Genomic DNA, 23,472 nt, shown 5'->3' on the forward strand with positions numbered 1-23,472 from the left:
CACCCAACATCTCCAGACCTTCACAGGCAGGAGCTGCAGTCACCAAACTCCAAGCCTAGGTCACCTCTGAACGCAGAGCTCTGGAGATGGCAGCTCTGGGATGAGAAGAGGTTACTCTGTGCAACAGGAAGGCAGAGCCCTGGGCTGATCTACCGCACCAAACCATAGCTGCACTGAGTATAAAATGAAACAGAATTTGCATAGCTCTCTGTTTCACAGAAAGCCAGTGGCGGGGCGGGGGACGACTGATCTTGGTAACTATTCACCTTCTGACATCAGAAACCTCCGATGCAGCATACGAGACTGCCATCGCAAAATCCCTGGTCGAGAACATGAAGCTCCTTCCCCTCTTCACAGCTGCCTCCTGCTTCACGCCCCCAGGTCCCTCTTCCTTTGTACTACGAGTGATGAAGTTTTTTTTCCAGATCACATGAGCCAGGATGAAGGGGGAAAATCCTGCCAGGAACAGAGATGGGCTGCAACTTCAACCTGATCAAGGGGAGATACAGAGCAGCACCTTGAGAGCTATATAAGAATGGGCTCGGCACAAGAGCAAACACTTTTTCAGGTGAAGGACTCCCATGAATCAGCCATGAATGTGAATGAAGACAGCGTTTCAAGAAGGCTTGGAGCCACTAACAAAACCTGTTTGTATTTCATCATCGCTACCCTTGTTGCATTACTCGTTTTTGCTTTAGCCACCATCATGGTCTTGGTTGTTCAGAGGACGGTAAGCAAATTCTTACTTTTTTCATTGGCTTTTTCTTCTTCTTTGTTTTGTTGGGTTTTTTTGTTTCTCTTTTTTAAACCTACTGCTTTCCAAAAATTATCCTGTGGCCAGAAAATCAGTTTCTGCCTCCTGTTATAAATGCACACACATGAATTAAGGCAGAGAAAGATGAAACAAAGAGGGAAAGAAAAGAACTTTCCAAAAAAGAAGACATTTCTTCATGGGCGACCTTAGCTTCCAGCATGCAATTTCTATGCTGTAAATGGAAGTGGAAAGCTTGTAATCCAAGATACAAGCCACCTGCTGTCCTGCCTAGTTAGAAGGAGATAGATCAGTGCTACCTGGTTTTATGTGTGTCTCCTGTTGCTTCTACAATGTGACCGCTGTCCAAGATGGTCTGGTTTGGTAGTGTCTACATGTGTTCCTCTGAAATACTGATAAATTTTAGTAATGGACATAACACAAGACATCTCTCTGTGTGATGCTGTGCGGTGCTGTCTGCTGTGGTGAAGCAAAGCTCTCGTGAACTACCCAGAGCAAAGTAGCTCCCTCTTTATTGTCACTCCTGTTCTTGGCTGTGATGTTTAGTGCAAAAGTAGAGTTACAGCAAGGATGACTGAAGGATCTAAGTGGGGCAAGGTCTGACAAAAACAACTGTTCTCTCGCCTACAGACATATTTTCCTTCTTAGAATAGAGTTGATCTCAAGTGGTTCTGGGGTTCAGTGGGGAATTAGAGAGACAGTTACAGCCAAGGCAGAGGTACAGGTGGTGGTGAATATAAAAAGTGCATTTCTAATCTTATCAGGAACATTGTAATGAACTTTACCAGGGTAAAACAACAAGTCAGAAGATTTATAGGCTTTGAAATCCTATTGCAAAAGTCTAAGTGCTGAAGTACCTCCACTACTATTCATAGATCGAAAGCGCCAGCGCAGGACTGCTGGAGGAAGTTGGCCATGGAAAACAACATACAATCTTTCAGCTCAATATTTCCTCTTGCTAAATTTACCCTGTGCAAATTGTGTGTCTGTGTACGTACATTACCCAGAAATTAAAAACCGTGAAGGGTCGACTGATACATCTTTAAGTTGCACCAGAGAGGAGTCATTTACCTGAAATCAGTGTTCTTCCAAAAGAAAAGCAGCTTGGGCACAGTTAGAATGAGACATGGGGGTTTTCAAGTGATAAATGGTGGGACATTAAGGGAGAACTTTGATATAACAGCCTGGGTAATTACAGAATTGCCACAGCTTTCCTATATAATGGGGCTTTCATTTGTGCTTATGAAAGTGAGCATTAAATTACCTCTCCATCAGGATAAATGCAGTTACACTAGTTGCCAGAGGAACAATATTACTGAAAGAGTCAAGGTTTTCATTTAAAAGAGTAATGACATTATTGCAGCTGCTTTGGAAAAGCTTGGCTGAAGGAGAAAGTAGGAAACTGAGGTGCGCGAGAAACACAAAATCCAGCAGCAATTTTACTCTGTGAGAAGAATTTAGCGGTAAAAGCATCACTTCTGTTCTTGTTCTTGGGGAGCTGAAAGCCCCTCGGTTCAGAAGCAACATTGTCATTCTCCATCTGTGACTGGTCTTGGATTTCCAGACCAGAGAACAAGCATTGTTTCTGTGAGACAGGTTCCTCAAGAAACTCCAAGTCTTGCTCCAAAAACACTTTAGCTCGTGGTTGCACTGTCAGCCTAAGGCACAAACTTGTGGATGGGCTGAGCATCTTGTAGTTTTGACTTCAGCAGTTCCAGGACAGGAGGTCTGAAAGGTTCCTGCACTTGGAACCCTGCGCGTGTTGAGTCCTGTTGCTGAAGAGAGTAGAACATCATCAGTTGACTTTTCCTGTTTGACTTCTCAAGAGAAGACCAACATTTTGTGCGATCAGCCTCTTGGGATGATCTGGTTTTCTCTCCAGATGTTGTCAGCTGGATTATGTGCATGATCCTGGACCACAGGGGCAATGATGGCAACTTCATGCCCTCCCTACGCTGAGCTGAGATAAAACACTTCTATTTTCCTCTGTCCAGAGGAATGTTCGAGGGTCTTAGGGACAATGCATCCCTTGTGACCCATGTCTTGGGTGCCAATGCATTAAGAAGAGACTTCTGGTGACAAGAAGATCACACAGTCCCCCAGCCCCATTGCAGGTACATGGGAGTTGGCTAATTGTCTTCCTTTTGATGAATTTACACTTGCTAGTTTCAGATGAAGGAAGATGCATTGGAAAGGGAAAATCAAGCTGTGTAGAAACAAGGCATTCACATCACCCAAAATCTAGGTGGCTCTGAATAATGGAAATCCAACATGAAAGAAGAAAACAAAAAAGCGAGACTGATTCCAAAGCTACTTCTCTGAATCTAACAGCACTTCTAATATACATTATCCCACCCCACTTTTCAGCACTCTGAGAAATTTCCTTTACACATTGTTTTCAAGAAGAGTGGCACAGCACATTAATGTCAGACACGGGAAGTGTCATTTGTTGGAACTAAACTACAGGTTTTGGAACTATGTGCAATGCTGAAGTCAGTTCATTTATCCAGCTTCCATCTGCAGAAACCCTTGGCTTCAGGCCATTCACATGTCTTGATCTTTCACAAGTGACTTTATTTATCTCAGGAGTAAGAATAGTCACTGTATGGTGGTCCATAGCCTTCATTTTCTTGTATTAACACTGTTATAAGAGCTCTAAAACCTCCACCCTGCTGCCTCCTGTGTTTCACTGCTGCTGGTTTTATGTATATATACACATTTATGTAGGTATTTGTGTATATATAGAGATATGTAAAACCAATGAAAGCGTATGGGACAGAAAGGACTAGATAAATGTAATTTTAAGACACAGAGACCCTAGCAAATCTTGTTGTGTACTGCAGGGTATGTTGTATCAGACACATAGGCCACCTACCTCTATGAACCAGTTCTGTGTGGAGGTTTGAAGTCCATGATCTGGGATGGTCCATCAGTGCTCTGCATTTCATAGACTTCACTTTTCTCACCTCCCAACTGTGTGGACAAATCTTTTCACCAAAGTTAAGGCACCGATGCGGCAAATGAGGAGTCAGTGCAGATGTTTGTACTTGCTGACCTCGTCTTCAAGGCTGCTAGAGTCAAAAATATAAAGATATATATCCCCTTTAGCAGTGGGAGTGCTGTAACCAGAAATGGTTGCTACAGCACCGAGCGTGTTCCTGCACCACCTCTTTGGTGATTTATCTCTGCTTAAAAATAATCTTGTCATGGGCTGCCCCACTTGGTGCTTATTGGCCCCCTCTGGTGGACAACCCTGAAAAAATATAATACTAATAATAATAAAAACAACACTGAAAATTGCCCCTGGAAGCAGATTTCCCACTCATTGACCACCACAGCAAAACCGCTGAGGCGTTTTAGAAGAAAACTTCCCTGTTTCAACTCTTGCCTTTGGTATTGTGACAGTCACCTGCTGTCCAGAGGTGTCACTTTAACAGGTTTTGTCAGCACTGGAAAAACTGCATTTCACACAGGGCTCTGTTTCCCGTGATGCTCATTATCACATCAGCTGCGAGGACGGCGCTTCACTTTCTGGAGTTTTCACATCTAGTTTCTACCTTTGCTTCTTGGCAGCTCAGGGCCACCTACCCAAAGTGCCACTGTCACCTTTCCCCTCAGCCAGAGACGGGCAATGATGGTTTGAGGCTGAGCAGAAACACAGGAGAACAATAAGGGCTTTTATTTCAGATTGCAGACATGCTCTTGGAAGAGCCTCAGACCTGGTCAAGCTGAGCCCAGGCCAGTTTCTTGGGGTTATGGTGTCAAGGTAGATGTTCTTGGGTTTTCTAGAGGCAGATAAACACTTCAGAGACCTCTGGTTAAATGAGGATTTGCAGTTCTGACATGGGACATTAGAATGAGCCCCCAGCAGCACCAGTTTGCCTCAGCTTGGAAAATTCCTTGTAAAATTATCAAGGGAAAGAAGAAAGACATGACTTTCACTGGCACCGAATTATCATTTTTTCTAATCAAACGAACTCAAATTATTCTGCTTGCTGAGTAAAGACTGAGATCTTTCATCATCAGCCCCCAGATCACTCTAGACAGGGTGAAATTCATTGTCATGAATTCTTCCTGAGCTGGCACTGTAGAATTTAATCTATTCAGGCTCTTACTGTGTGCCTCTTTGCATTCCAAATTACAGTATTATATGCAATATTTGTGCTGTCAGAAAACAAAGAAGTAATGCCAGTAATATTTCAAAGCAAGCTTTGAATTTTGATTTGAATATCTACTCAATTGTCGCTAAAATAAATTGCATTAGTGTCTGCTGTTTTCACCCACCAGGAGACTTCCCAGATGAGAACACAATACATTAGTACATTTTAATTTCCTTTCTGTTGCCCTGACTACGAAACAAGCTGTGAGCCACCAGCCTTGTCCCGCACACCATCTCCAAGGTGAACACCTCACTGACCATAATGTCTCCATCACTTTAGCAAACACTTCTCTACAGGCAGCGGTGGATCTGCTGTCTGATTTCATTTAGCATAATCTAGTTGAGGACAGAGTATCCTTTTTCTCCCCCACAAAAATGCCCTTAATTCTCTGCAAAGGGCAGAAATGCTCATGCATTGCACTCGGAAGTGCCTTGAGTGGGTGCGAGAGGGACAAACCAGTGCAAGGGTCTGAGACAGGAGCCAGAGGCTCTGTCAGATGCTCCTTGGGAGCATTTTCAACCAAGACTGTCCTCAGTACCACATATGATCATTTTTGTGTACAGAATCCATGAAAGTTTGCAAGGGAGGATGTTGTGTAGGGACCAAAAAGCTTGGAAATGCCTGTTTTCTCAAACTACATCTCTAGGTTCCTGTTCCTGTCCTAACACCACAGCCTTCCTGTAGAGATTAGAAGAAATAGTGTCTCAACAGATAACTTCCCTGTGTTACAGAGGCGTGAGGAGAGGAAATGAACAAATCATATATTACAGGTACCCAGATTATGAAGCACTTATGCCATCTCTGTCTGCAGAACACGGCATTTTGGTGTTGGACCAGAAGATAAAATTGCTTTGCTGAGAGCAGCTCTACACTTCAGCCATGGCTGAAAACACGGTCACGTTAGGCCAAAGTCTAATTAAAAGTATTCTTACACATTTAAGGCTAGAACTTTAAGTACCACAACCAACACAACATGACTTATCTCACTGTACAACAATCTTCCTCCTTCCCACACCACGTTATCCTATTCACACACAGAAATAAAGTGCTTATGTTGCAAGACCCCTGCGGATGAAGTTGTTTCCCACCGCATGCATGGTGTGCCTCCTTTCCATCATGAGATATTAGATGTCCTGCTAAAGCTGGTACCAGCTTTGCAACTTTCTTCTTGTTGGACGTTCCAGTTGGTCACTGGAACAGGCTCCCCAGGGAAGCGATCACAGCACAAAACCTGTCAGATTTCCAGGAGCACCTGGACGATGCTCTCAGTCATATAGTTCAGTTTTAGATAGTTTTGCAAGGAGCAGGGAACTGGACTCAGTGACCCTTTTGGGTCCCTTCCAACTCCAGATATTCTGTAGTTCCGCGATTCTATGCTAAATCGGGCCTGGCCTGGTTATTCTGCACAATTAGCCCAGGCAATTTGTATCCTGATAAGAGGAGCTGGTTTAGGCTAGCCTGAGTACAAACCACTCCCTGATACTGATATCATGGTGGGACTTCATGGTGTGTGTCAGTGACGGGATGTGGCACTGAGTTTTGAGCGCTGAGGCACTTTCGATATCTTTCCTCAGCTGCTGGGAGAATTAGTTTGCTCCTTGAGGGCATTGATGGATGATTATGAGCTGTCAGGAACTTTACTTGCGTGGAAGTAATACGCAAGCAAGCACAAGCTTCAGGGGGTGTATGTTTGGATGGCAGAGAGATGTGATACAACAGAAGCAAGACCACAGATGAAGCCCACCATATTGCACACATGGAGCATGTTTTCTGAAAGGTTCTCAGGCCATGCTGATGACGGACATTGACCCATGCCATTTCGACCCTTGGGTTTCCATCCCAGCAAGAAACAGGAGGGGAGGTGAAGCAGGACAACTCTGTCACTCACAGACATGTCTTGGGGCTCTACGGCTTTTATTTTCATCCAGCTACTGCCTTCCCAGGGATGGTCACCGGCTCTCAAGGGTGTCCAGTCCTACTCTGTCCCACTCTCTCCAAGCTTTGCAAGCCACAGAGTGATGTTTGCAGGGCTTGTGCTTCCAAAACAGCCCTGACAGGAACCACACACATTTCTCACCGCGCTGAGAGAGTTGCTGGCTGTGTCAGATATGTAAATTATCTGCGTTAGAAAAATAGGGCAGTGATGATTGATGCCCAAGGATAATATCTGGATGGGTGCAGAGCGTGCCGGAGCTGTTTGCTCAATGTCAACCCCTCCCTGACCTATGGGGCTCTATAGGATCCATATGGTCTGTAGCACACGGTGCTGGCTCCCTATGCATCAGGCTGTGTTGCCTTCATGGCACGCAATGGAAACTTTTAAGATCAAGTTTTAAAGCAGGGTCATACTTGAACATGCTTAAGCTCCCAGAATAACTATCCCTTCTCTTGCTTCTCTTTCAGACAGCTGATCCTGCCGTGGAGGGCATCGCAAAACCTATCAGGACAGGTAGGACACCTAAACTGACTATACATGCCGTTTGTCTCATCTGTAATGCAAATATTGCCCAGGATCACAAATAAGCCAATTGTACACATCTTAACATTTCATATAAAGTCCCTTCTTGGTGAAAAGCCAAGATAGTGCTGAGAGAAAAAAAAAAAGAAGAAGAAAAAAGCTTTCAAATTACTTGGTACCTCCGGAAACCAGCACATGGCTGAGGAAATATAAAATATGTCTGAATCTGCTCTTTGCAAGAGAGTCTGTTTGCCAGAGGATGTGAAGATGAGTTTGAGTATCAGGTCTTATTTTAAGTGCTGGATCGTGCACATGTGGGCCTAATGCCCCTCTCTTTACAAGGCAGGGGTGCAAATGTGTCAGCACATATTTCAAAACAACTGAACTCCTCCTGGCATGGGGAAGCCGCGTGTTTCCTAGTGGTCTGTGGGGAAAAGGGAGGAGGGAAGGGGTAGGTCTGGAAGAGGAGAATGGAGAACAGCAGCAAGAGGCACAAAGCAGGAGTTACAACAGAGTACAAGCACAGGGAGACCTAAACAGGAAAAAACTGTCGAAGTAAACTAACAGAGACAGTGTGCCAAGATTTTGCTTTTCCTTAGCACAAATCAGGAGGAGAACTATTTATTTCCTTGACATTGCCTCCCTGGCTACATGACCTTTAGCACCAAGTATTTCGACTTCTTGCAGACAAAAGTTCATACTCCATCCCAGAGGACAGGAGATACCATCGCCGCCCGCTTTATATATGGGAAAATGAAGCAGAGTGTTCATCCAGAAGCACTGACAGAATGGGAGATTGAGATTCAAGGCCAAAAGGGTCATAATCATGTAACAATCTCTTCTACAGCTGTGTTTTGGCATGCAGGTGACATAATGCAGCACTTCGGCCATAATTTCAGAATTTCTGAATCCAGAACTCTTCCATATTGGACTTGTTTCATAGCCCATGGACCTCAAAGTAGTCCCTGCATGTCACTCTGTCCTTCTTGTGAACTTCACATCTGGCCTAACCATTAATTTTTCTTCTACAATTTTTGAAGGGATTTTCTTTTTCCCATTAGGGTGTCCATAAGGCTTCCTAAGTACATATTGCTTTCTCTCATATCAACTCAAGCAGCTCCTTAGGTCTTTCTAAGTCTTTTAGTGCTTTACTTTGTCCCTGAAGTTCCTCAGAAATAAAGAAGAGTATTAACATACAAGGCAGATTTGGATAAGGGCATTTGGACAGACATATCACAGCCTGTGATCCAGTGCATCCTAAAAGGTGCCCAAAAAGGAGCTTTACAAACCTAAGGGGCTGTAAAGCATCAGCCTCACAGCCTGTGGTCCCTGGTGAGGATGGAGGGTCCCCAGGGCAGCACCTCCGCTCCCAGGAACCCACGTAACCTCAGAGAAGTCACCAGAACTGTGCTGGTTTCCACAGCTCAGTTTTACCACCAGTTCAGTGAAAGCTGTCGGTGTGGAGTCTTTGACAGAGGAAGAGCCACAGGGACTGTATCTGTAGGTCAGTATTTTTCAAAGCAAAGCACGAGCGATACTGACATTCCCAGGGCAGGCAGAAGAGGTCTCACTAGTTCAAAACTACGTTGCAATCTATATATACTTTTTATTATTTTTTTTTTAATTTAATTTCATATCAGGCAACCTGTGCCAATTGCTTTTTCTCCTCATCACTAACCGGCAGGTGCCAGGCAGGAGGAACACGCTCTTTCCAGGAATGCACAAGATACCATTTTATTAGCCAGAAACATTTCTGTCTTAGAGTCGGTATCAATTACAGGCACCATCTTTCTCAGAATTCTGCTGCTAAATCAGAGATGATACTATTAGTGAAAGACAAAGGAGGGAATGACAGAGAAACCCCACAAGGCAGGAAGAGCTAATTGATTAATAAATCCCAGCGGGTAATTTACTGAGGCCCCCTCGGCAGGGAGCTCTGTCATATGCTGCCAGGCATCGCTTGCTGACTTCTAAGCAGCTGCTGCAAGGTCCCATCGCAGCTGCAGAGCAGCAAGAAACACAAACGTAAGAACCAGAAATGTAAGAAACATTTCAGGACAGGGACTGTGGTGAGGCTGAAGTTGCTGTGGATTTAGATTTGGATCCGTGTCTGCCTCTCAGGCAGCCCAGATGTTGACAGTGTAGTTTGGAGGTATTTTTGTTCACAATGTGGCTTTGTTGTAAAAGCAGGCAAGTGAGAAAACAATGAGCATTGCTGACTTGCCAGGTTGGTGCTCAGCCTTGCTCCAGCCCCATGTCGGTATTGACGGGGAGGCTGAAGGTACCTACTTGTGTAAAACATCTTGGAGATGCCAAGGGGGGATGCAGGATGGTACCAGTGGGAGCAGCTGGGCTTCACTCAGACACAGACTGGATTGTGATGCTAATGGACACTGGTCCAGACACAGTTACTTGTCTGAATTAATTTTGTAATATTAAAGCAGGGAAAACATGATGATTTAATTTAGATTTCCAATGAGATTATGTTCTACTACCAGCTAAACAGCAGTGGGCACTGAAGCAGATTTATAGAAGGTTTACGTTCCTGACTCAGCTGTCAGTCCCCAACGGATGGGTCTGCAGGAATCGGCAAGCTGAGAGAAATGCAGTGTCAGCTAATTAAATATTAGTATGAAAAATGACATCAGTTTCCTCAAAACCTCTGTGCCATTGTCGGTGCAGTACCTGAGCAACAGGGAGAAGGAATTAAATCCATTACGAACTAAAGGTTTGTGAAATGCTATTTCTGTGGAAATATTTCTCTGTGGAAACTCATCCACATGTCATAAGTATCAAATCATATATTAATATGGGCCAGTGAGGTATTATTGTTTGGTTCATTTTTTTAGAGGGAACACTAAGTCACAGATAAATTTATGACCTGCAAACATCTAGAGAGGTTCAGCCCTCATTGCCTCCTTGTTGCCCTTTCCAGGCCTTATTTCCCCATAACTGTCATCCCAAATTAATGGGTTTTCTTGTTATTTTGAACAAAAAAAACATGATGCCAAAATCTCTTATAATTTATACAAGTAAAGACCTGCAGATACACACACACAAACACAAACAGACTATTTATAGTTATTTTTGTCTGGCAATAAGTTGATGAACAGACCAGGAAAGGAAATCCAGCACCCCATTCACAGCTTCAATGGGTAATACGTTCCCAAATAAAAACCTGGCTTTGAGAAATTAAGATAACACGGGTGACATTCACATCCTTGCTACCCCGGAGTAAATCAGACTGAAGCCGGAGAAGCAAACAAGTCTTCCCAGATTTGCAATATCTCTGAGTGCAGTTTGGCCTTCGGCACCTAAATCTGCTCTTCTCCAGCCTGGAATTGTCCCAGTGCAACACTCATGAAATTGCTGGGTTGTTAGTCACAAATCCCACGACAGTGGATTCTTCAGAAACAGATATTTCACATTTGGACCATACAGATTTTTGCCTTGTATGTCTTGTGTGCATATACGCAAAACTGTGTTAGGTTCTATGTGCTTTTGGGGAGGTTGGGACAGATGAGCTGTGCTTCTCAGTCTGAAAAATTTTGGCAAGCTTGGGCTTGCAAATGCTAGAAAGGGTGCACAGGCATCCTCGTAGGCAAGCATCCGGGGAAACTGCAGCTGGACGGATTCCAGTTAGTCATAACAGGGGCTGATTGCTTATTTAATTAATAACGTGATGATCGTTATTGCTACAAAATGCTGAATGTTAGATCTTCCATCTCTCCAATACTTAAAATGCAAGCTACAGATGAATATATATATATATACTAATAGCTCATGAAGTTATGGGATCTATGCTATACGGTTGAGTAAGCTAGAAACTTTAGTAGTTTTGGCCTTAAACTCTACAAGTTTTCCAGTAGCCAGATGTGCAGTGATGAGTTCATAAGAAGTTCTTCCTAAATTTGGAGGAAAGAAAGGGGTACTACTAAAGTTCACATTTTTTGAAGGAGGTAACATTGGCAGCTGAGTTCAGTCCCCTTTCAGTGCACAGGACCACAGTGACAATGCTTGGGCTCTTGAGGACCAAAGGTACACGTGTGACCGGCACAGCCACAAGCAGAGCCCAGCTGGGACATCACCCAGCCGGCACTTGTCACAGCGTCACCCAGCAGGGACAGTCCAACAGCGACAGCTGTTTGCAGGACACTTACCTGGGAGGAGAGAGTTAAAGATTGCTACAGGGACTTCAAATAGTGGCTGCTGAGAAATAAAACTAGGCAAGTTCTGGTAACTCTGGCATACTGACAGAGACATATGGAATCACCTTGTCTTGTTTTATAAGCACTTGAATTGGTGGGGGTTACAGAGGAATTGAAAGCAGTTTATTGTTTGTCTGTACTTCTTTACCCGGTAAGATGAGTTCAGGTTTTTGACCTGTTCCTGTGCCTGTCCACGCACGGCCTACAGCAAGTCATGATGCCTTACGCACTGCAGGGGAATCTCACTGTCAGAGGTGACTGGTACTGGGACAAGCTTAAAAACCCCATTTGAGGGGCTTTCCATGTCTGGGTAGCAACACTTTGCTCTCTGGTGTGCCACTTTCAGCTCTCGATTTCACTGCCCTTTGTCTGTTCTCCTGTTATAGCCAGGATGACCATGAGCCAGCACTGGGCCCTTGTGGCCAGGAAGGCCAATGGCATCCTCGGGTGTATTACAAGGGGGGTGGTTAGTAGATCGAGAGAGGTCCTCCTTCCCCTCTACTCCACCCTGGGTGCAAACTGGAACACAAGAGGTTCCATTTAAATTTGAGAAAAAACTTCTTCATGGTGAGGGTGACAGACACTGGACCAGGCTGCCCAGGGAGGTTGTGGAGTCTCCTTCCCTGGAGACATTCAAACCCGCCTGGACATGTTCCTGTGCGACCTCACCTAGGCGTTCCTGCTCCAGCAGGGGGATTGGACTAGATGATCTTTGGAGGTCCCTTCCAATCCCAAACATACTGTGATACTGTGATCTCAGGGGTGGGAAAACTGAGGCAGCCAACAGTGAGGAGAGTTCCCTGGGCAGAGTTACATCCACCTCTATCCACATGTCCCACAGCCCTTGGAGGACACAGCATTTTTAGGTCCTGCTGTGTTTTGATGAGGCTCTTTCCATTCTGCAGAGGGGGCAGAGATCATGGGAATGCCAGTGAGGCCACAGCTCCTCTGAGCCCCATTTCACAGTCCCATGGTGCATCCCCTTTGGGTCAGTTGGGAAAAGCTGCTCACAGAAATAGTTTGGCCCTTTTGCTCAGGGCTGCACCCTCTGGGTGCTCATCCTATGGTAAAAGGGGTAAGGAAGACAGAAGTGAATTATCTCCTGATGGATTTTTTAGGACAAAATAGTCTAAATGGCTTCCTAAAAAGACTCGTTCCTTATCAACAGGCTTCCTTCAAGCAGCCTGATCTTCAGCATCTGTGCATTATGGTGGGCAATCAAACCAGTGTGGTGTCCTTGGTACTCAGTCCCAAACATGGCTTTACTTTTCCTCCCTCTCACAGTATTTTTGAACTCATATAATCCTATTGACTTCAGTGGGATTACTTCTGATTTACAGTGTTACTAGTGTAAAGCCAATTAGGTGATGTGACTGAACACATCCATCGATCAGTCCTGAAACTCTAATAATTTCAGTCTCTCCTGGCTTGCACTGAAATGTTTCAGGTAAAAGAATTAACTAGAGAAACAAAACTAGAAAACAGTTCTAAGCTGGCTCAGCAGAGTAAGAACCGGAAATCTCTCTATATATAAAAAACAGGGGTTTTTTTCCATAACTTGCCTTCTCAGAAACACAGCTGATGTCACCAAATAAATGGTTTGAACGCACACCCACAAGACTTGTTGACATCAATAAGTGTAAGGACAGCTTGGAAATGCAAAGTGCAGCTAGACCAGTGAGGGGCAAATCTTGAGAGATGCCGTGAATATCCTGAGCCAGCTCATGACGGATGGGGCTCCAGGCAGCACCACGAGGTTTGCAGGGACAGCATTTTGCTGGGGATGTTCCCTAAATACCCCCCTAAATACCACCAAGTTTCTGCAAAAATACTCTCCTTGCAGGACACTTGTGATGCGAGTGGGCTCAGGGCACTGACTATCCATTATCAGAGATTGTTGCTGCCCCTGTAACAGCTTTGGGTTGAAGAAAGGTCCAGAAGGGTTTTCTCCCATCCTATCCCATATCTCTACATCTCTGTGCACTCACTAAAACACTATGTTGACATGACTAACATCAGGAAAGTAAGCTTTGGTTTTTCTTTGGGGATTTCCAGTGTAGCCAAGGGACTTGAGATACACAACTTACTCATTCTTGGAGCACAGTGAGCACCTGCTTCCCTCAAAAGTGTTTCAACTACTGAAATGAGAGAAAAATTGCAATTCTTTCATAATATGCAGTCTCCTTCTTCAACAGGGAGTGCAAAGGGTGTGATGTTACAAATCACCAGCCAGGGGGACTTGTATGTGGGACCAGCTTCTCCCTGATTTTTCCATCTTTCTGACCAAGTACCTCTTAGAAATCAGGCCATGAAGATACTGCAAGGGTCTGGATATTTGCCTGTCTTTATTTGTACCCTTAGTTTCAGGAATCCTGTGAAACTTAAGATCCTTGTCTCACTCTGCATTTAGTAGACTCCTGGTTTATGTAAGGAACAAGAAATGTGTCATCTGATGTCATGGAGTAGCATCAAGATTTAATAGAACCTAGTTTTTTGTACTAACTGGTCCTTAGGAGACCCTTGTAGGGTGGGTGACTCTTATATCAATTTTGTAAGTGATTTGTGATCTATAAGGTGCTTTGTGTATCTTGGGAGAGAGGAGTGTAATTTGGTGAGGCTTTACTGAAATTCCTTCATACTTTATTGCTCCTATTCAGCTGTAGAATAAAACACAGCAAATTCCCAAGCTCCTATGCTCATTCCTTACACAGCTGAAGCAGGGCCAGGAGGCGTAAAGGAGAACCAATACAATGAGAAAGAACCACTCACCTGTCTGGTTGCACCCACTGGGATATACACTATTTTCCTGAATATGTACCTTGCCTGGGTATCCATATGCTTGTGGGCTGCACAGATCAGTACAAACTCTGCTCTATACAATCACAAAACAAAGGAGGAATATTCAGGGCCATTCACTGAATGCCCAGCAAGGTGAGAAGAGGGAAAGCTTACACAGAGCAGACGGGAAGGTGAAATGTGGCTGGAAAGGAGGTGAAACACAAGGGGAAGTGATGGGGTGCAGGAGCTGGGACACTGCGGGGAAGTGATGGGGTGCAGGAGCTGGGACACTGGGAGGCAGCGCTGGGATGCGGCAGCTGGGACACCAGGATACAGGAGCAGGGACACCAGGATACAGGAACTGGGATACTGGGAGGTGGTGCTGGGACACAGGAGCTAGGATACTGATGCAGTGCCGGGATGCAGGAGCTGGGACGCGGGAGCTGGGATATGGGGATGTGGGAGCTGGGATACTGGGAGATGGTGCCAGGATACAGGAGTTGGGACACCAGGAGATGGTGCTGGGATGCAGGAGCTAGGACACTGGAATGTAGGAGCTGGGACACCACTGCGGTGCCAGGATGCAGGAGCTGGGACACCAGGATGTGGGAGCCAGGACACGGGGATGCGAGACCTGTGATAACGGGAGGTGATGCCGGGATATAAGAGCTGGGACACCGATGCGGTGGTGGGATGCAGGAGCTGAGACTGAGGGAGGGATGCTGGGATGCAGGAGACAGGACAGTGATGCGGTGCCGGGATGCCCCGCAGTGCCGGGCGCGGCCGGCTGAGGGAGCCGGCCCATCGCGGCCGTCGCAGGGCGCTCTGCGCGGGGCAGCCCCGGCTGGTCCCCTGCCCGGAGCTGCGGGTGTTGGGGACATTCCCGTGACACACGGCTGCCGTTGGGGTGTGTGTTCCTCCTCTGCCCTTATGGCCGAGCACGGAGGGACAGAATCACAGAATCCCAGAATGTCAGGGGTTGGAAGGGACCTGGAAAGCTCATCCAGTGCAATCCCCCCGTGGAGCAGGAACACCCAGATGAGGTTACACAGGAAGGTGTCCAGGCAGGTTGGAATGTCTGCAGGGAAGGAGACTCCACAACCTCCCTGGGCAGTCTGGTCCAGGCTCTGTCCCCCTCACTGGGAAGAAGTTTCTTCTCAAATTTAAATGGAACCTCCTGTGTTCCAGTTTGCACTCATTGCCCCCTGTCTTAGCATTGGTTGTCACCGAGAAGAGCCTGGCTCCATCCTCCTGACACTCACCCTTTATATATCTGTAAACATTAGTAAGGTCGCCCCTCAGTCTCCTCTTGTCCAGCTCCAGAGCCCCAGCTCCCTCAGCCCTTCCTCACATGGGAGATGCTCCACTCCTGGCTCCCCGGGAGGCAGCTTTCAGGTCTGAACAACCAACAACCTCACCTGAAGTCCCAGCGACACCTGCATTTTAACCATGGGAGAACAGAGCGACACTTCAAAAGCAGCCAAAGAGCCATTTTCAGAAATATGTTCCACTTAAATGTGTGAAAGCTTCTTTCTGCCACTGCACCATACAAATAACTTGGTTAAATTAAGCTTACCTGCACATAATTCTATTTGTAACAAGGAGAATAAGAAATACAATTTTTGTACAATCTACCAGAGCTTTAGACTGCTGTAAATTCACTAATTGAGTTGCACTGCCATAAATTCCCTGTGCAGATCAGACACTGTCAGGCAAGGAGTAAGAACCAGGTCTCCTACATGCTGTTCTGCGTGCTGCTGCTTGTTGCTTTAGAGCTGCTGCTGGGGAGTTTGTCCATAGTGCAATTATAGCAAATGAGGTGCCAAACGCTGACAGCATTTTACAGTACAAAAAAAGAGTGGTCACTTAATCTGTTGTTTCCTTCAGGGAACACCTCCGAAGACTATTTAAGAATCCTACGGAATGTCCCGACCAAGGGAGCTGCTGCGTACATGAGAGGTGAGTGGAGCCCAGCAGAGGGAGGGCAGAGCTGGCTGCGGAGTGCACTGTTCATGTCATTCAAACTGGGGTTAGTGGCGAATAGCTTTTTGATCAAGTGGGCACCTTATAGGAAAGAAAAAAATCCTTAGCTTTCCCAAAATGTGAGTGTGTTTGGGAAACCCCCTATCTGATCATGTAAACATTTTTTTTTTAAACTTGATAAGAAAAAATAAATAGAGAGATACCTTCTGCTCACCAACACATGAATATACATCTCCACTACTTCCCTTTAAATATTGCAGAAGGCCATTTTCACGGCATCTCCCTGTCCTGGGTTTCCCAAGGGCTGTGTGAGTCCTTGGAACTTTTTAACACCCCACCTCCCTGTGTGAACTCTCAGGTTTCTGGCCATGGTGTTTTCTTGGAGTTTCCTACAAGAAAACCACTGAACAGGCGTCTTCATTGACCAGAAAATACACTGATGTGAGTCACATAATGCTGAGCTCAGCTCACTAGAGCTCAGTGGCTCATTTTTAAATTTGTTTGCTTTCCTTTCTAGTGTCCAATCCAGTAAACAGTTTAAAGCTGAGCTTGGTTGAGAAGGGTGTTTGTGAAGACATCCAGTGCAAGAGTGAAGAGCTGGTGATAAGGAAACAAGGCCTCTACTTAATCTATTGCCACTTGAACTTTAATTTTCCCAACTATTCAAACAGCCCCACCGACCTCAAGATAGAGATCCTTGTGAATGATGAAGTCAACAGGCAAACATTATCCACGTGGTGCGCATCAGAAACCTGCCAAGAAAAGACTTTCAAGACTTTGTTCCAGCTCCATTTGACCTACCTGGATGTGAAGGACCGAATTTCAGTAACACTTAATCATCCTAAATTCTTGAATGAAATTTCTCTTCCCAATGAAAACGTTCTCGGGGTCTTGAGGTACAGCGATTAAACGTGAGCAGCTCTCTGACTTCTGCTGCTGCCCAGGTTTCTCTTTCTCTGAACAGCAGCCTGCTTTTACTAGGCAACACCTTGTTTTAAATTTGCTCTCTTACCTCATTGCTAAGGGCAACGAAGAACTTTGTGAGTGTCCCAGAACGAAACCTAAAACACTGCAAGACCCACACCCAACAGATTGCTCTGGTTTGGCTCAGGGTAGGATTGTTGTTGGACTATCCAGCATATAACCCACAGACCTGCCAAGGGTTCCTCAAAACAATCTTGTGTAAACACAGATTGAGATGTAACTCGATTATGGGAAGAATACGCAATGCTGAGACTTCTTGGCTTATGGACTGCTGGCAAGGTGTCTGTGCTCAGGAGATGGGGAAATCTTTTTAACTGTTTTTTATGGAGTAACATTTTGACATGGTCTTTCCACAAGACTAACAGTCAAAGCTTGTCATTAAGACTTTATTTACAAAAGGGGCATGCAACAACTCTGGAGTAGGTTTATGGATAGGTCGTATGAAAGCAAAGATGATGAAATTCTTGACTCTCAGCCTGGTGGCTAAAACTCTGGGACAGGACATAGGAGATTTGGGACTTACAAGATATTTCTGCACTGCATTCTGCTATGGATTTTATGCAATCTACTTCCAAGTGTCTTGTTTTTCACTATTTATCCATCTTTTCTATTTAAATATGAAGCTTTTTGTATAAGCACCACATTCAGCCTTGCTTCTCACCTGGGGTTTCTAGACTTTTTCATAACAAATATTAAAATAGTAATCGAGTTGCAAATTTAGCCACATAACAAAGTTCATTATGATACATTCTCCTCTGATCCTGCCCTGCTTGTCTGGCAGCACCGTGTGTGACACCAGACCACAGTGGTGTGTAAACACACCTCCAACACCCGCACTTTCTGAAAACCCAAGATTTAGATCTGAGGTCCAGACTTTCCCCAAATTTCAGGCCTGGCCCTCAGCTGAGAGCTGTGGCATTTGGGCAGTCCGGAGAATAGATGTTATCTGAGCCCCTCTGGCTTACCAGAAAGCTTAGATAATGAAGGGTAAAAGAGTGATCTCAGACCCTCTTATTCCATGAGTTTCAGTAACACAGAATTTACCTGAAATGTAATTCTTACAGTGTGGGGAGGGAAGGGACAAAAAAAGTTGCAAACACTGGTACCAGTTCACTCTTTCCTCTGTCCCTTCATCCCTGAGATCCCATTAGTGTCTATTTTCATTGCTATTCAGCTTTTTCCCCTTGCATACCTGTATCTTCTTACCTTTACCCAACTGGAGCTTGGTGGGCTGTTCACATCAAAACATTCAGTCAGAGATTTAGTTTCTGCCTTCAGAAACTCAGTGAGTGTTTTATATATTCCAAGTTTAGTTGATGTTGTCGACTGATGTAGCTTCATTTATGTGAGCACACTCAAAATATTCCTAATAGTAGTAATTTGCCCAGAAACCCATGGTACATGTCAGTGAAGTTGTGTCCTGTTCACCAGGTGACTTCAAAATACACAAGAAACTCTCAAATGGTCACGAGCGATGGATGCGATTCATTGCTAGAGTGATAGACTTTCTGTTTTGATAGACATTGAGAAAAACAAAAAATCCTTTTGTTATTAATGGTCAGGGGCAGGGTGTGGAAATCCGTGTTTTCCTTTTTATTTTTCCTCTTAAAGAAAATACATTAATTTTTATAGGAATCCGCTTGCCCTGCCTATGACATTGTGGCTTCCACTGGATGTCCTCACTCCTCTGGACACTATGAATTTTCCATGTGTCTGAATAGTTTTTAACCTCTATCTGCCTCCACCTTGATACACATGACTAATGCTCAGAGGAGTTTAAGCAAGACTGGTAGTCAGGAATCATAGCTCCTGAATATAGAAAAGGCAGCTAATGAATTAAAATATGCATTTACTCACACATATTCCCTTCCCCCTGCCTCTCATCGAAGGTTTTGAATTGAAAGAGAAAGACCATTCTTTAAAAAAGTAAAGCAGCTCCCTGCATAGGATGATTTTATTCTATTATTTTGCCAGATGGAGAAAATCCTGACAAAGCAGTGCTGAGCTTCTCAGCCCCAGGGTTTTTAATACCACAGGCTAAAGCAATCTGGCCTCTACTCCTTCGCCTCTGAGAAACAGTAATAAATTACAGCCATAAAGGGAGCCCATTAATAGTGTGCGATTTGCCATCAGTTATAAAAATGTTAAATAGCTTTCACTGGAACAAGGCCATGAGCCAAGCAGCAGCCTTCACGGTTTCTGGCAGACTCCAAGCCACTTCACTCTTCCATCCTTTTTCCTTCTCTTATTTCCTAGTTTTTTGAAGCAGGTCATTTTTGACAACAAGCCCGTGATAAGAAAAAAAGGTCCAAGCTGATCTTTTGAACAGTGCTGTGCCTTTTCAGCAACATCAACAGCAACAAACTTTGGGGAATGACCCATTCCAATGGCCACAGCTTCACCGTTTGCAGCAGACAAGCTTTTCTGCAGGAGGGTCCTCACTCCTCTGAGGAGCAACCTCAAACCTCCAGACCCTGCTCTGGTTCCCCACCCCAGGGCTCAGTCCTTGGGAAAGGAAGAACCACTGAAAGCCCTGAAGTCACGGAGAACTTTTGAAAATCCGTCCCTTTGTCCTCAGATGTGGCAAACATGTGGCTTTCCGTGCATGTGTTCTGTTGCTAACTTGACCAGAAATGGGAACACGAGCAATCTCACAGCACGACTGCTCTGTTGGGGTTTCTTGGCCCTTCCCTGACAACGAAAAGTTGTACTCTTAGACTATTTTCTGCTTGGCTAAGGAACATCTATGGGCATTAATATATGTCATTATTCATAATCTTGGTTGATAGGAAAACGGTGTATTATTGGCTTAATTCTGTCGTTAATTGCTATAGAAAATGTGAATAGGGACTTAAATAGAAGTCAAGTCAATGCAATATGCTTCCATCCAAGCTCACCCAGGGGCAGCAAACGAAAATCAGATTAAGTTTAATATCAGAGATTAGAGCTGGATCTGAATGTTACCACAGCTATGAAGACTTTGAAACCATGACTGCAATTAGACTTCTCAAGGCTTGATGACACCTCCCGTGAAATTGGCCTGAACCCAAACTCCTCAACGCTCAGATCTGAAAATTGCGTCACGGTTTATCTGACATAGATTCATTATTTAGGCTACGCGAGTGCTTACTGAGGGACTTGGAAGTTTTGCGTTCACTTCACTTCTGTGTTTGGTTTTTATTCATTTTCTTTTCTTCAGCACTTTGCACAGGGAGGAAATATCATAGTCATTTGGGGAGAAATCCTTTGTTGTGCCATGGGCCAGCCAAAATGCACAGCTATCCTACTTTAAAGATCCCGCTTGGATCAACAGTGCATCAACCTTCTCTTGCAAGGTACCGACATGACTCTGCACCCCTCTTGTGCACTCAGATTCCATTAGAGACCAAAAAACGTTCTGCAAAAACCTTGGCCATGTGCTCATGCTCTTAAATTAACATCATCATTCTTTGGATGCTATTAGACAAAAAAATTGCAAGCAGCTCTATTGTTTTTTTCAAGCGCCCTATCCTGAAGTTAAAGAAAGGGACTGCTTGACACAAATAACCAACCAAAAAGCAAAAGAGATAAGAAGACTTTGCATTTTGGGACCTCTAACTAGGCCTTACTGAAATGGTAAAACTGGTGTTTGGTGCAAATAGCAAGGGAAAACCTCAAAGCAAAGGCAGCTTCTGTAGGAGGAATAACTGTAAAAATGCAAATTCTGGGAAGCAACATTTGTGGCAGCAGGAGTTGCACTCAATGACCTTAACACCTCTTCCAGCCTTGGCTTTTTATGGTTATTACAGGCTCAGTTTCACGGAGGACTATGAGGATAACAGAGTTTTGGAAAAACATTTTAGAAAAGCACGTTCTGCAGCCATGCTCTCCCCACCCCATCCCCAGGAGAGCTCAGCCGAAGTGGTTCAAATTTCCAATTGCTCTTTTCAATGCTGAACCCAGGAGCCTGACCGTTTGGGGTGAAGGATCATAGAGACCAAAGAAGGACAACATGGCACGTTCTGAAATGCAGGTGCTTCCATGGAGAGTGAAGGTGGTGAAACCCCATCTGCATCAGGACCAGAGCCCTCAGCCCCCTGCGCTCAGCATCCGCCTTGGGCTGCGGGTACCAGCCCCCATCCTCTGTTGTAAGACCAGGATGTCGTACAGCATGGGTAAATTCATCATGCCATATCCTGCGGTATTGGCACACCATTTCCCTTCAGCCGTGTCCACAGCAGCTAAATTTAGGATCCCTGCCTGTCTCTATAGCCAGAGTGAAGCAAGAACCTCCAGGAGGTGAGTCAGAACACCCAAAATAGCTGCCTAGACCAGACATCCTCAGCTGCTGAGGTTTTGCTCAGTCCCGTCACCAGATCTTTGGTCTCAACAGCTTCCATGATCTCATTCAATTCAAGATAAATAAAATATAATTCAATCTATGGATTTATAATTTATGGACACTTTCTACAAATGGACACTCCTTTGAGGACATGGAAGGCTCCTGGAAAGCCCACGGCCCTCCAGCAGAACATGCTTGTGAGGTAAAACACCAAAGTCAATGGAGCAAGTTGTTAAATTTATGGACACAGAAGAATAAGATTTGCCTGCTTAGGTCATTTTCATTCCCACCAGCACCTATCGCTTGGACTTGTCCAGGACTGACAGAGGAAGAGCAACATTTTGGAATTAGGCACCAATTTAGTACTTTGGTTTTGCAGTGACTGTTTTTGCATCTAAAACTGTTTAGGAAGCACTTGACCTTTTTGTTTTTTTCATTCCTTCATTTTACATATTTTAAATGTCCTTATTTTTCTAGTGTTCTGCTTCTTCCTCTCTTTGTTTCTTCTTCTTCTGTATAAAAGTGGACGGGAAAAATCAAATAAAATATAAAGGAGAAAAAAAGGAAGGAAACCAAACAAGTGTGAAAAATTAGAAAATAACCCCACACTTGTTTGAATGAGCTCTGCAGAAGCTCTGACTCCAAGGAACTGAGTCAATAGTGGCATATGCAACAATCTGAAAATAGGTATTTCTACGGCTTATGCTTTAGAGGAAGGATAAGTTTAATGCTTAAAAATGAGAATTTTATGCGATTTTTTAATACTTTATATGAATGTAATTCCAGGGGCTTCCACTAAGTTCCTCAAGCTTGACAGTGGTAGAAGAGCACAACTTTTGCCTCTGGCAAGCAGCATTGTGTGCAGTATAGCAGAGCCTTTATATTTAAAGGGTATTTTGTTCACGTATAAACCTGACTGTGTTGTGAGACAGTTCACTGGGGGCTTTAGCAATAGACACAGATGAAATGTCAAAATAATGATGTCATGTAAAATTAAATCATTCTATATTAATTATTTCAGTTTAAGTATTGGGGGCATGGGTGGTTTCCTGAATAAATGGATCTGTTTCAAAACACAGTGCTAAACGTGTCTTTAATCACCTTCAGAGTTAGCACAGAGCACGTCTCCAGGTAGAGATGTGTACAGACCTGATTCTTTTTCTTTTTTCTTTTATTTTTCAAATGGGAGTAAAATGTCTGTATGAAGATTTAATGATTTAAACATTTGAGGTGAATGCTAATTAAAGTTTTGGAATTCAGTCCTGGAAAGCACTCAATACTTTTGCTCTCAGACGAACACTCCAGTGCAGACTTCACTTCAAGCAGGTGTTTAATTGCATCCAAGAGGCTCTAAAAATATGTGGCCACTTAAATACATGAGTGTTTCAAAGCAGGAACAAAGAGATTGAATGAGCTTAGGTGCCTAAATAATTCTGGGTCATGGCATTATATTAACAACTCGATAATGTACATTTATCTAGAGTCAATATTTTTGAGGAGTCACTTGGACTTTTCCTTAGACTTTGGTCTTTCATTACCACACAGATTAAGGGGTTTTTAAGCTTCAGATAACTCAGTTCAACTTAAAGGTTGTAAAACTCAATAAGCAACGAGGACTTCAATGTGTGTTTTGCTTAGGTATTACATGAAGTCACTGAAAGGATAACAGGAAATGAAGAGCAAAAGATAAAAAACATTCTTAAGCTGATTAAAAATAAATAAATAAACTAATAAACTGTAGCAACTCAAAATTTGCATAAGAAGACATAATAGACATGATTCATTCTATAAGTCCCTTTATATTAAGT

General features: G+C 44.2%; 1 protein-coding gene and 1 long non-coding RNA gene across 2 annotated transcripts in view; one reads left to right on the forward strand and one right to left on the reverse strand.

Annotated features, from left to right (window-relative positions):
- LOC110358733 (uncharacterized) overlaps positions 1-23,472 on the reverse strand; it is a 139,447-nt gene that overhangs the window by 27,534 nt on the left and 88,441 nt on the right. The window contains exon 7 of the long non-coding RNA XR_010467218.1: positions 3,648-3,843. This is a non-coding gene — a long non-coding RNA (uncharacterized LOC110358733). The remainder of the gene's footprint in view (positions 1-3,647; positions 3,844-23,472) is intronic.
- On the forward strand, positions 209-22,228 carry LOC102098094 (tumor necrosis factor ligand superfamily member 8). The gene is made up of 4 exons (XM_005498392.3): positions 209-730; positions 7,336-7,381; positions 16,264-16,335; positions 16,877-22,228. The coding sequence occupies exons 1-4, from the start codon at positions 536-538 to the stop codon at positions 17,266-17,268; spliced, it is 705 nt and encodes a 234-aa protein (XP_005498449.1). The 5' UTR covers positions 209-535; the 3' UTR covers positions 17,269-22,228.

The sequence above is a fragment of the Columba livia genome, chromosome 19 (genome assembly GCF_036013475.1).
Source record: "Columba livia isolate bColLiv1 breed racing homer chromosome 19, bColLiv1.pat.W.v2, whole genome shotgun sequence".
NCBI lineage: Eukaryota > Metazoa > Chordata > Aves > Columbiformes > Columbidae > Columba > Columba livia.

Bases quoted from the DNA above. Each gene is read 5' to 3' on its own strand.
- LOC102098094 (XM_005498392.3), top strand. From the start codon at position 536: ATGGGCTCGGCACAAGAGCAAACACTTTTTCAGGTGAAGGACTCCCAT. The intron at 7,382-16,263 runs GTAGGACACCTA...TGTTTCCTTCAG, and splicing joins CGCAAAACCTATCAGGACAG to GGAACACCTCCGAAGACTAT. The intron at 16,336-16,876 runs GTGAGTGGAGCC...TTTCCTTTCTAG, and splicing joins AGCTGCTGCGTACATGAGAG to TGTCCAATCCAGTAAACAGT.